General features: G+C 30.3%; 1 protein-coding gene across 1 annotated transcript; it reads left to right on the top strand.

The window, feature by feature from the left end:
• Positions 1–5,183: 5,183 nt before the first annotated feature.
• On the top strand, positions 5,184–6,683 carry LOC100167415 (tigger transposable element-derived protein 4-like). Its single transcript, XM_001946696.3, has one exon. It carries the CDS (start codon positions 5,184–5,186, stop codon positions 6,681–6,683), a length of 1,500 nt encoding a protein of 499 aa, XP_001946731.2.
• The last annotated feature ends 3,541 nt before the right edge of the window (positions 6,684–10,224 follow it).

Raw genomic sequence — 10,224 nt, 5'->3', positions numbered from 1 at the left:
TTCATATTTGGCCGTATGGGATATCATTGATAATAAATAATATTTATTATTATTACTTTTTTTTTTATGTCCCATAATTGAACGCGTTCGTGGCTTGTTCGCGTAAAATAGAACGCGTTCTTTCCAAACACTGAGAATTATACAATGATATTACTATATTGCTGTATGTATTGTCTTATACTGCGATTTATATTAATATTTAATCAATTGATTTTCACCCAACACTTCAGTGTTTATTTTTAATGACTTGTTTTTATTTGAAGTACACAATATCACAATATTTAATTTTTTTTTTTTATTATTGTTCTTAATTAACATCGACGACAAAGGCCATTAGTTACAATTGTTTACAAATACATTTTTTTTTAAAACTTAAAATTAAATTTTACTGTACAGATTTGTTTTTCTTAAGAATTTAAGGATTTGTATGATGGTATCTGCGTCTGGTCCGAGTGCTACATCTAGTGTGATGGGTATGTGGAAGTTTCTATGTTCATCTGCGTATTGTAGGCATTCAGTGATTACATGGTTGACTGAGAGTTCGGTTCCACAAGTAAAGCGCTGTGGTTTTTCTCCTTTGTTCATGAGGTATTCGTGTGTAAGACGGGTGTGGCCGATGCGGAGTCTGTTTATAACTACCTTATCCCTTCTACTCGGAGGGAAGTTTGGCCAGTCGAAAATTGTGTTTTTTATTCTTCTTAGCTTAGTCTTCTGTTTATGCCAGTGTATTTTCCATTTGAATTTTATACGATCCTTGATTTGATTTTTTACATCTGCGAATGTTGTTATATTTAATTTTTGGGCGTCTGTAAATGTTGCTGCTTTTTTCGAATATTTGTCTGCTTTTTCATTCCCTTCTATATTACTATTCCCAGGGATCCAGATGAGGGCTATGTTTGTTCCTTGGATTTTTGAAAGGCATATTTGTTGTTGTATGCTCCTTGCTATGTCTGTTGTGTTCGTAGTATTTTTTAGACTTTGGAGTGTGCTCAGGGAGTCAGGAAGTATTAAATTGTTTTTGCGGGAGTTCCCGTATTCAATTATGAGTTCCATTGTCTTCAGGATTGCTATGGCTTCTGCCGTGTAGATGGAGCAACATTTGGGGAGTTTAAAAATGGCGGTAAGATTTTCGTTAATGATTGCTATTCCCACCCTTTCTTCAGATTTGGAGGCGTCTGTGAAATAAAGGTTGTTGTTTTTGTGTTTTTGTAGAATTTCGTTTAGGTGGTTTTTATACATTATTGGAAGTGTGGTTTCTTTCTTGAATTTTGTCAACTCTAGATTGATGTCGAAGTTAGTGTTCCACAGGGGAAAAGTGTAAGGCTGCACTTTGATTATTGAGCTTAGATCTACTTCATATTATTTAACGTAACTTGAGATATCTTTTATATGTTTGTTTGCAGGGTTGTCTGGGTTTCTGGCAATGTTTGCTGCGTACACTAGGGATTTTTCGATTCTTCTTAGATCGGGAGGGAGTTCAAATGCCAGATTTCGGATGCTTTCAATGGGACTTGAACGAAAAGCTCCCAAGGCAAGTTCTATACTTGAGTTTATGAAAGTGTCTACTATCTTTTGGTGGTTTGGCTTGGCTGATTGGTAGATTGATGATGCCCCGAATTTGATTTTTGCTCTAATGTCTGTGGATTTTAATGAGAGCAGCTTCATCACCTCCCCATGTGGTATGGCTTATCATTTTCATGATGTTGAGACTTCTTGATAATAGTGTTTTCAGGTGCTTGAGGTGTTGTATCCAGTTTGTTTTTTTGTCGAAATATACTCCAAGAATTTTTATCTTGTTTTTATTTGGGATGGCAGTGTTGTTCATCTGAATGTCAATGTGGTTTATGTCTATTATTTAATTTTTAAGAACACTTATGTAATGTCAATAATCCTGGATGTAAATTTTAGGATGTCTGTTGAGTATATGAGATAATAATTTAATTATTTTACGTTTATCTGGTAATATATACATTTATTTTATAAAAACACTATTTATTACGTATTGGGCATCTAGGTACCTCTATTTTATTATTTTATTAAAATACAGTTTAGTATTCTTAAGTCAGTAAAACTAATACAATGAATTGATTTCTTATTTTGTCTGTAACATAGACAAAATAAAGACATGTTTAATATACATTACTATTTTTTTTATAAAGATTCTAATAGAGATTCTAAAGATTCTTTTAATAGACTATCGAAATATTTCATTCAAGTAAACGACATTCATTATAAATATGATTATTATCATTTTATAGTTTTTTATTTAACATTTAACAATAATAATATGTAAGTCTTTACTAATCATTGATTTGGTGTACAAACGATATAATAACTTTATGATTATAACGTTATATTTTACAAAAAACGATTGATATTTGTAAGTGTAATTATAACGGAAAGCGATAATCAAAATAAATTAAATACCGCAAAACAAAACATAACGATTAACAAAGTATTATGCTATATATCATTAAACAAAACATAACGCAAAACGTAATTCATAGAATATCATGAACGAAAAATAACACTAAACGAAATATTTTAAAATCTACTGATTTCGTAGAAACATTTATTTCATGTAATCAATCTAAGAATTGATTATATTAAATTCCATATCTGGACCATTCTTATCTACTTTAAATAACTATAAACACAAAAATTGGATAAAGTTTTAATTCTGTATAACGATAAGCGCAAAAGTTAAATAACGTTTTAATTCTAAATAACGATAAACGCAAACATTTTGTAACGTTTTAATAAATTGTAAATAACAAAAAACGGATTTTTTTCAAATGCAAGCTCTGGTACAAACTACTAAATGTACCTATTATGAACCAGTATAAATTTATTTATTTTTGGTCCGTTTTTTCCAATAAAATCTAAACGTTACATGTATGGTATTACTTGTCATTACTTTATTACCTATCCATTAAGTATTCTACTTTTTAAGTCAAACTTTAAAACAATAATGATAACTCACAATAATACTGCTGTAGACTTAATCATTGTTTACTTGTAGTTTACACGGTTTCAAAATGTGTGTTAATCATATTATTCTTACAGACTACAGTAAAATATGTTCTCATAACAACCACTAAATATATGATCAAGACGCATCAATTATATAACTAAATTATTTAAAAATTCAGATTATAATACAATACATATATTTAATTTAAAGATTTATTTAAATTTATTTTTTGAAGAGATGTACCTAAATGTTTCCAATATTTTTTTTAACGAAAAACTTATTAGCTTGTGACAACTTAAATTAAACGTCTTAACGAAGCTAATATTTATAACATATTCATATAATGGAATATCTGATATAAAATCTAAATTGTCCGTAGATACTACCAATGATTATCACTAATAATTACCACCAAATTAATGAATAAATTTGAAATTATCATAGTCGTGGTCTGTCGTCTATAACAATGGTCTATGGTAGTAAAATGGCTAGTTTTTGATTAGTAGATACCTAATGAATCTGATTTGATTAATCTGCAATCTATTCTATTGGTACAATGTTAATAAGTATGCTCATTTAAAATATATTCAAAAGTCAATATTACACCCAGTAATATAGTCAATGATACTTAATAAAATGTTATAGGTACATTATATAAAGCTTACATTATTATGAAACCATGAATACCCTTCTATCCACACTAAATAATAAAAATAAGTGTTTCCATAATTATAAGTTCAAGAAAAGAGTCTAGAAGAGTTCCTAGGGTTGTTCCTATGGTAACATAACATAAATATCAAAATGTATCAAACTTACTAAAATTACAGAATTTACGTAAATTTTTCTCAGTAAATTTTACATCTCTGAATATTTCTAGGTTTAAACAATTTGTACTGTCATTACCTATGTTATTGCTAATAGTTGTATTAATTTAAAGAAAAATACACCTATTACGCAATACCTATCCATATTAACTTGGCAGTGGTAGGGGTGTGCCATATACAATAATAAAGGGTTATTAAAATTCAAGTATCTACAATTATTCATTTTTGACTAACAAGCAAAATTGATTTTGTCGAAAACTGATTTTCCAAAAAAATGTCCAGTTTTTTGTGACAGATCAACTAGTTAAATGTGTTCTTAGAACATTATATTTACAGCATTATGGTTTCAGCAAGAAACACTTATAGGGCACCTAGTATTTTATGTTCGAGCCTTAACTATAATAATTTAAAATGTTATACATTTTTAATTGCAAAATAATTTTAAAATATTTTATACAAAATCCTCATAAGTCATAAGTAGTTACCAAATAATCTAATAAAATATGCATATTAACACAACTTTTTTATAGATATTTTAAATTATAATTTGGACAAAATTAAATGTTTTAACGAAAATTAACGATTTTAGTTAGATATGTATTTTGTTGGTGCTTTTAACGTAAATATATTACTATATTTGATTTAAACAATGACATTTTTAATGGAATGTTTCCGGCAAAATGAATTCAACCTACCGTATTACTAATAATAAAATAAATTATAAAATGAATCTGTATTAGACAGACTAAGAATAGGCCATACAACGCAAACCCACGATTTCTGACTGGCCAAAAATCACCTTCCAATATGCACCACATTCGGAACTATTAAATCACCATAATACATATTTAAACAGATTATTGCAGATATGAAAACGAAGGAAAATAAATAGTTTACAGGACCACAATTCCGAAATCCTAGAGCCCCAAACAGAAAAAACCAACAATGTAGTAACATTTTTAAAACATTCAGAATTATATGAACTACTTAATATAATAAAACATTTAAAGATATATGAATTGTAATAAAAAATATATATAATAAATAGACAATATATAAATTAAATTAATAATTTCAATGTAAATACAGTAGATTCTTAATATGTCGAACGTCGCTATCTCGAATTTTTCGTTATCTCGAACTACTTTGAATTCCCCTTGAAACTACTATTACACTTAATAGTGTCTTGCTCTCGATAATTCAATATAAAATTAATCGTTTTTCGTTATCTCGAGTTCACAAATAATATTTTTGTTACGGTTAACATAGGAATTGTGCAGTACATTGCATACATTGTGCAGGCAGTGCAGTATAGCGATTGTGATTTAGCGCGTTGGTAGTCACGTTTGTAGTCTTTCGTAGTTCGTTTGTTCGTTTGTAGTGGAATGGAAAAGAAGCGTAAATTAAATGTTCTTTCAATTTCGGACAAAGTTCGTTTAACACAGTTAGTTGAAAAAGGTGACCGTAAAAAATGTGAAATCGCCAAAGAATTCAATATTCCACCAAATACATTATCGTCAATTATTAAACAGAAAGAGAAAATAATGAAGTTCAATTATGGAAATATGAAAAAAATGAGGATGACTCCTTATTTAGACATTGATAAATGTTTGCTAAAATGGTTTACTCAGTGTCGAGATAAAAACATACCATTAAATGGAACAATTTTACTTGAAAAAGCAAACGAATATGCACAACAACTAGGACACACTAATTTTAAAGCTAGTAGTGGATGGCTTACAAATTGGAAAAAAAGACACGATGTAGTTTTTCGAACTGTTTGTGGAGAAAAAGCTTCAATAGACAGACATTGTTGTTCAAATTGGATTAAAAATCTTCCTGATGTCTTAACAGGTTATTCTACTAATGATATTTTTAATGTCGATGAAACGGGCTTATTTTTCAAATGCTTACCAGATAAAACATTAATGTTAAAAGGTAAAGAATGTTCGGGTGGAAAATACAGTAAAGAGCGCATTACAATTATGATAGGATCAAATATGTCTGGAACTGAAAAACCAAAATTATTTGTCATTGGTAAAGCAAAGAAGCCTAGGTGTTTTAAAGGAATTAAATCTCTACCAGTTGACTATAGGTCAAATAAAAAGGCTTGGATAACTTCGTCATTATTTAGTGAGTGGCTTTTAAATTTTGATAGAAAAATGAAACTAGAAAATCGAAAAGTTCTACTATTCATAGATAATTGTACAGCTCATAATCACGATATTGAATTAAGTTCCATTAAAGTACATTTTTTACCACCTAATACAACATCTATACTTCAGCCCATGGACCAAGGCGTTATACAGAATTTCAAAATGTTTTATAGAAAAGAAATAATCAGACAGTTAGTCAATAATCTCGATAACAACGAATCATTTTCTATAAACATACTCGAAGCTATAAGAATGTCTGATAAGACTTGGAGAAGTGTAACACCACAGACTATATTAAATTGCTTCATAAAAGCCGGTTTTGAAGACGGTGATATAATTGCATTGGATAACTCAACTACTATTTCTGATGATAAATGGAATTTTGTTGCTGATCATCTTAATTTAGACGACAAAAATTTTTCACATTATGTGGAAATGGACAATAATGTACATGTATGTGAAACATGGACAGATAACGAAATTTTATCAGAAACCCTAGAAAATACCAGCGAGAGTGAAGACGAACCACAAAATAAGGAGGAAGTCATTTTTACCCAAGTAACAATTCAACAAGCTAAAGATGCTTTAAAAACACTAAGGAATTTTGTTGAGACTACTACAGGTATGGATGATAAGGCTTTTTCTGCATTATATAATTTGGAAGACGTCGTGGCAGAAAGAAGTAATATGAAGCAAACCTTAATGACAGATTTTTTTAAAGAAAAATAATGTATTCAGTCATTTCAGTATTTTAATTATTCAAATTTTAGTCTACTTTAGTCATTCGTATTATTTATTATTCATATACATTATACAACATACATTTATATTAGTTTTTTTATTATTCAAATTATGTATTTTAGGCATTCGTATTATTTATTATTCATATAAATTATACAACATACATTTATATTAGTTTTTTTATTATTCAAATGATGTATTTTAGGCATTCGTATTATTTATTATTCATATAAATTATACAACATACATTTATATTAGTTTTTTTATTTTTTAATAAAACTCGATATCTCGAAGTTTTCGACATCTCGAACTTTTTTCTGTTCCCCTTGAGATTCGACACAACGAGAATCTACTGTATAAAAATATAGTGATAAATGCTTGGTAATTTTTAAGTAGTAAGTACCTAACCATTAACCAGACCGTCTTCGATCAGAATCGTTTTACATGCGAATGGAATAATAATTATTCAATAATTGATTATCGAATTCGTATTTAACACATACATTACGCAGTGACTTAATCAATTACGAGGTACACTCGACACCAGGGACTGGAACCGAACCTGAAAGAACTGGTTCTGGAACCAGAACCTGTATTTTAATAAATAAAGTACCAGAACCGTACCGGAATTTTTAAGTTATATAGGTTCTTTTAGGTTCTAGTATAAAATAATAATTATATTTATCATAATTTAATGGTATTAATGTTTTGTGTATAAACTACGTATAATCATATTGTGAGTTTACTAATATTTCTCATACTATCATTTAAACCCGTATTCCGGATAAGTATTTTAAATGATTATACTTTTTGGTACCGAAATTATTTGGAAACGATACCCTTACTTTATCGAAAAACCAGAACCAAACCGGAACAGTTATTTTGTTTTTGGAGAACCAGTACCGGAACCGATACCAATAATTTCAAAAGGTTCCATTCCCTGCTCGACACCTGCAATAACTCTATAGGTAAAGCAACAATTAAAAAAAAAAATGAGTTCACTATACGTGAAAGTACGGACGATCCGTATGAAATTCGACGGAATGGAATAATGGAAATAAAAATGAAATTCTTTTTAATGAAAACGTTAATTATATTTGCATCCGCGAAGTTTGTGTCACTGTCTCTGGGTAATTGTTTGCAGGCACGTAGCTAAGGGGGGGGGCAGGGTGTGCCTAGCTCACCCTATTATGTGTCCGGCCGTAGGCCGGCCCACCCAAAATATTAAGAGAGGCCCATTATTATATGTGGCTTTTAATTTTAATTAAATTTTTAATATTGTCTAAATATTACACAAATAAAACCAAATATATCAGGTTTTAATTAAAATCTAAAATAAGTTACGTAACTAAATTCAATTCATATCCATTTCTGGAATAAAATATGTATATTGTATTACATTTAAATTCTGTTTCTACCAAGAATCGTTGATAATTTATCTTTATAAGTCATAATATCGTCAACGATTAATTAGGAAATAATTGCTATTTAAAGCAAGCCCGGATTAAGACATTTTGAGGCCCCTTTACGAAAAAAAAAAAAATGATAGTTTATTATGTGCATTATGTTTATAATGTATATATTATTTAATATTAGGTACCTGTTATAATAAATATATTAGATATTAGGTACTTTGCAATAAATAATGTATGATTTTATTTATAAATTATAATTTTTTTCTTCGCTAAATAATCATCGTTTTTTTTAAGGTGATTATGCAGTATAATAGCCTATAACGAAAAAAGTAATAGACAAATCTGAGGCCCCTAAATAAATTCAAACTATTGCGGCCCGGGGGCCATGGCCCCCTCTGGACCCCCCCCCCCCTTAATCCGGTCTTGAGGAACGACGAAATACGATTTACGAGTTATTAAAAGTCCAATCTTTTTTTCTCGGATAATCGGGGTTCCACTGTACTTTAAATTTTCATAAAATGTTTATATGACTATTTCCTAAGATGAAAATATTTACTCAGTTTGAGCTATTTGTAGGTATTTTTTTTTAGTTTTTTCCTTGTTTTGTCAATAAATAAATTTTAGCTTGGTAAAATAAATTTTTTATTAATCCCTTATTTTGTCGTAATTCAAAAATGAATAACCGTAGATACTTGAAATTTTCACAAAGTGTTTATTTTATCGATTCCAATACGTGATCAATTTTTAAAATATTTTGAGTTATCAATAGACATTTGAAAAAAAAAATATTGAATTATTTTTTTCTTGGTTGAAAACCTGTAAATTTAAAGATAAAATATTAAAGATACATTAGGATAATTTTTTTTATTGGTATTTAGAGTTAAAACATTGAAAAAATTCATCAAAACCTATTTTCAATTTTGTAGCTATAACGAAAAAAGCAATAGACAAATCTGAGCCGTAAATAAATTCAAACTATTGCGACCCGAGGTCATGGACCCCTCTGGACCCCCCCCCCGTTAATCCCGGGGCTTGATTTAAAGCCCAATACTGGTACCATACTGATATACTAGCATGTCATGTTATTTTTATCTTATCTAGACAGTGACTATTGTATATTTTTATGACTATTTTTAAAATACTTTTGAGTAAGGGTATTGTCATTATATTGATTCATATAGAATTATATTATTATTATGGTCGTCAACTCGTCTATATTTATAGTAATGATATTCTGATAACTACCTCTTTATAATATAAAAAGATAAAGGGCCCACCCCTACAAGGTACAAGGTAATATATTTAAGTAGAGGGCCCATCTAACATTGGCCCACCTAGTGAATATTTTCAGACTACGTGCCTGGTTGTTTGGCGTTCGATATTATTATACTTCTGCCACGGAATGGATATCATCGCGGACGTATCGAGAGAGTGTGTCGGTCTTTCTAAGACGCGACCGCATCGCAGTCAGATCGGACAATGACAATGTTATTATTATTATTATTATTATAATTATACTATTGTTATTATTACTTCGATGTGATTAGGATGCGTGTAGGACCCGGTCAGATTTCAAGCCGCCGTCACACCGCTACCACCTCCTCCACATCCTATTCACTCCCACGAATATTTAACTTCGGCTTTCGCGTATAATATAAGTGGCACAGTTTTCGTCGTGCCATTAAAACTTTGAAGTTTGTTGATCATCTCTTTGATGTGACGGCGCGACGCCACCGCCGCAGAAACCGAGACGTCTCACTCTGTAATAATAATTAGCGTACATTCAGACATGTCGTAATAATAATTAGCGTATATATTCTCACTGCGTGAGCGTGCGGCAAAAGTTTTATTAAACGTCTATTATCAGCAGCATCCCGAGGGTAAATAGTTAAGAATGTAATTTGACGAGAGAAGTCACTCGAACAGCGTACAGGGTATATAGACGGGCCGCAGCGGCAGTAGTTTGGCGTTGATTTCCCCCCCCCTCCATCTCGCGCTATTCCTTTTCCTCCCTCTTACCACAGCTGCGTATCGTCTTAACGCCACAGCATGAACCTCTCACTCTATCTCTCTCACACACACGTTCACCCTCTCATGCACGCTGTGGCGCATGC

Source organism: Acyrthosiphon pisum, chromosome X (assembly GCF_005508785.2).
Source record: "Acyrthosiphon pisum isolate AL4f chromosome X, pea_aphid_22Mar2018_4r6ur, whole genome shotgun sequence".
In the NCBI taxonomy this organism is placed as follows: Eukaryota; Metazoa; Arthropoda; class Insecta; order Hemiptera; family Aphididae; genus Acyrthosiphon; species Acyrthosiphon pisum.
Note: the sequence above shows the minus strand (reverse complement) of the source record. Positions and strands in the feature narration are given on the sequence as shown.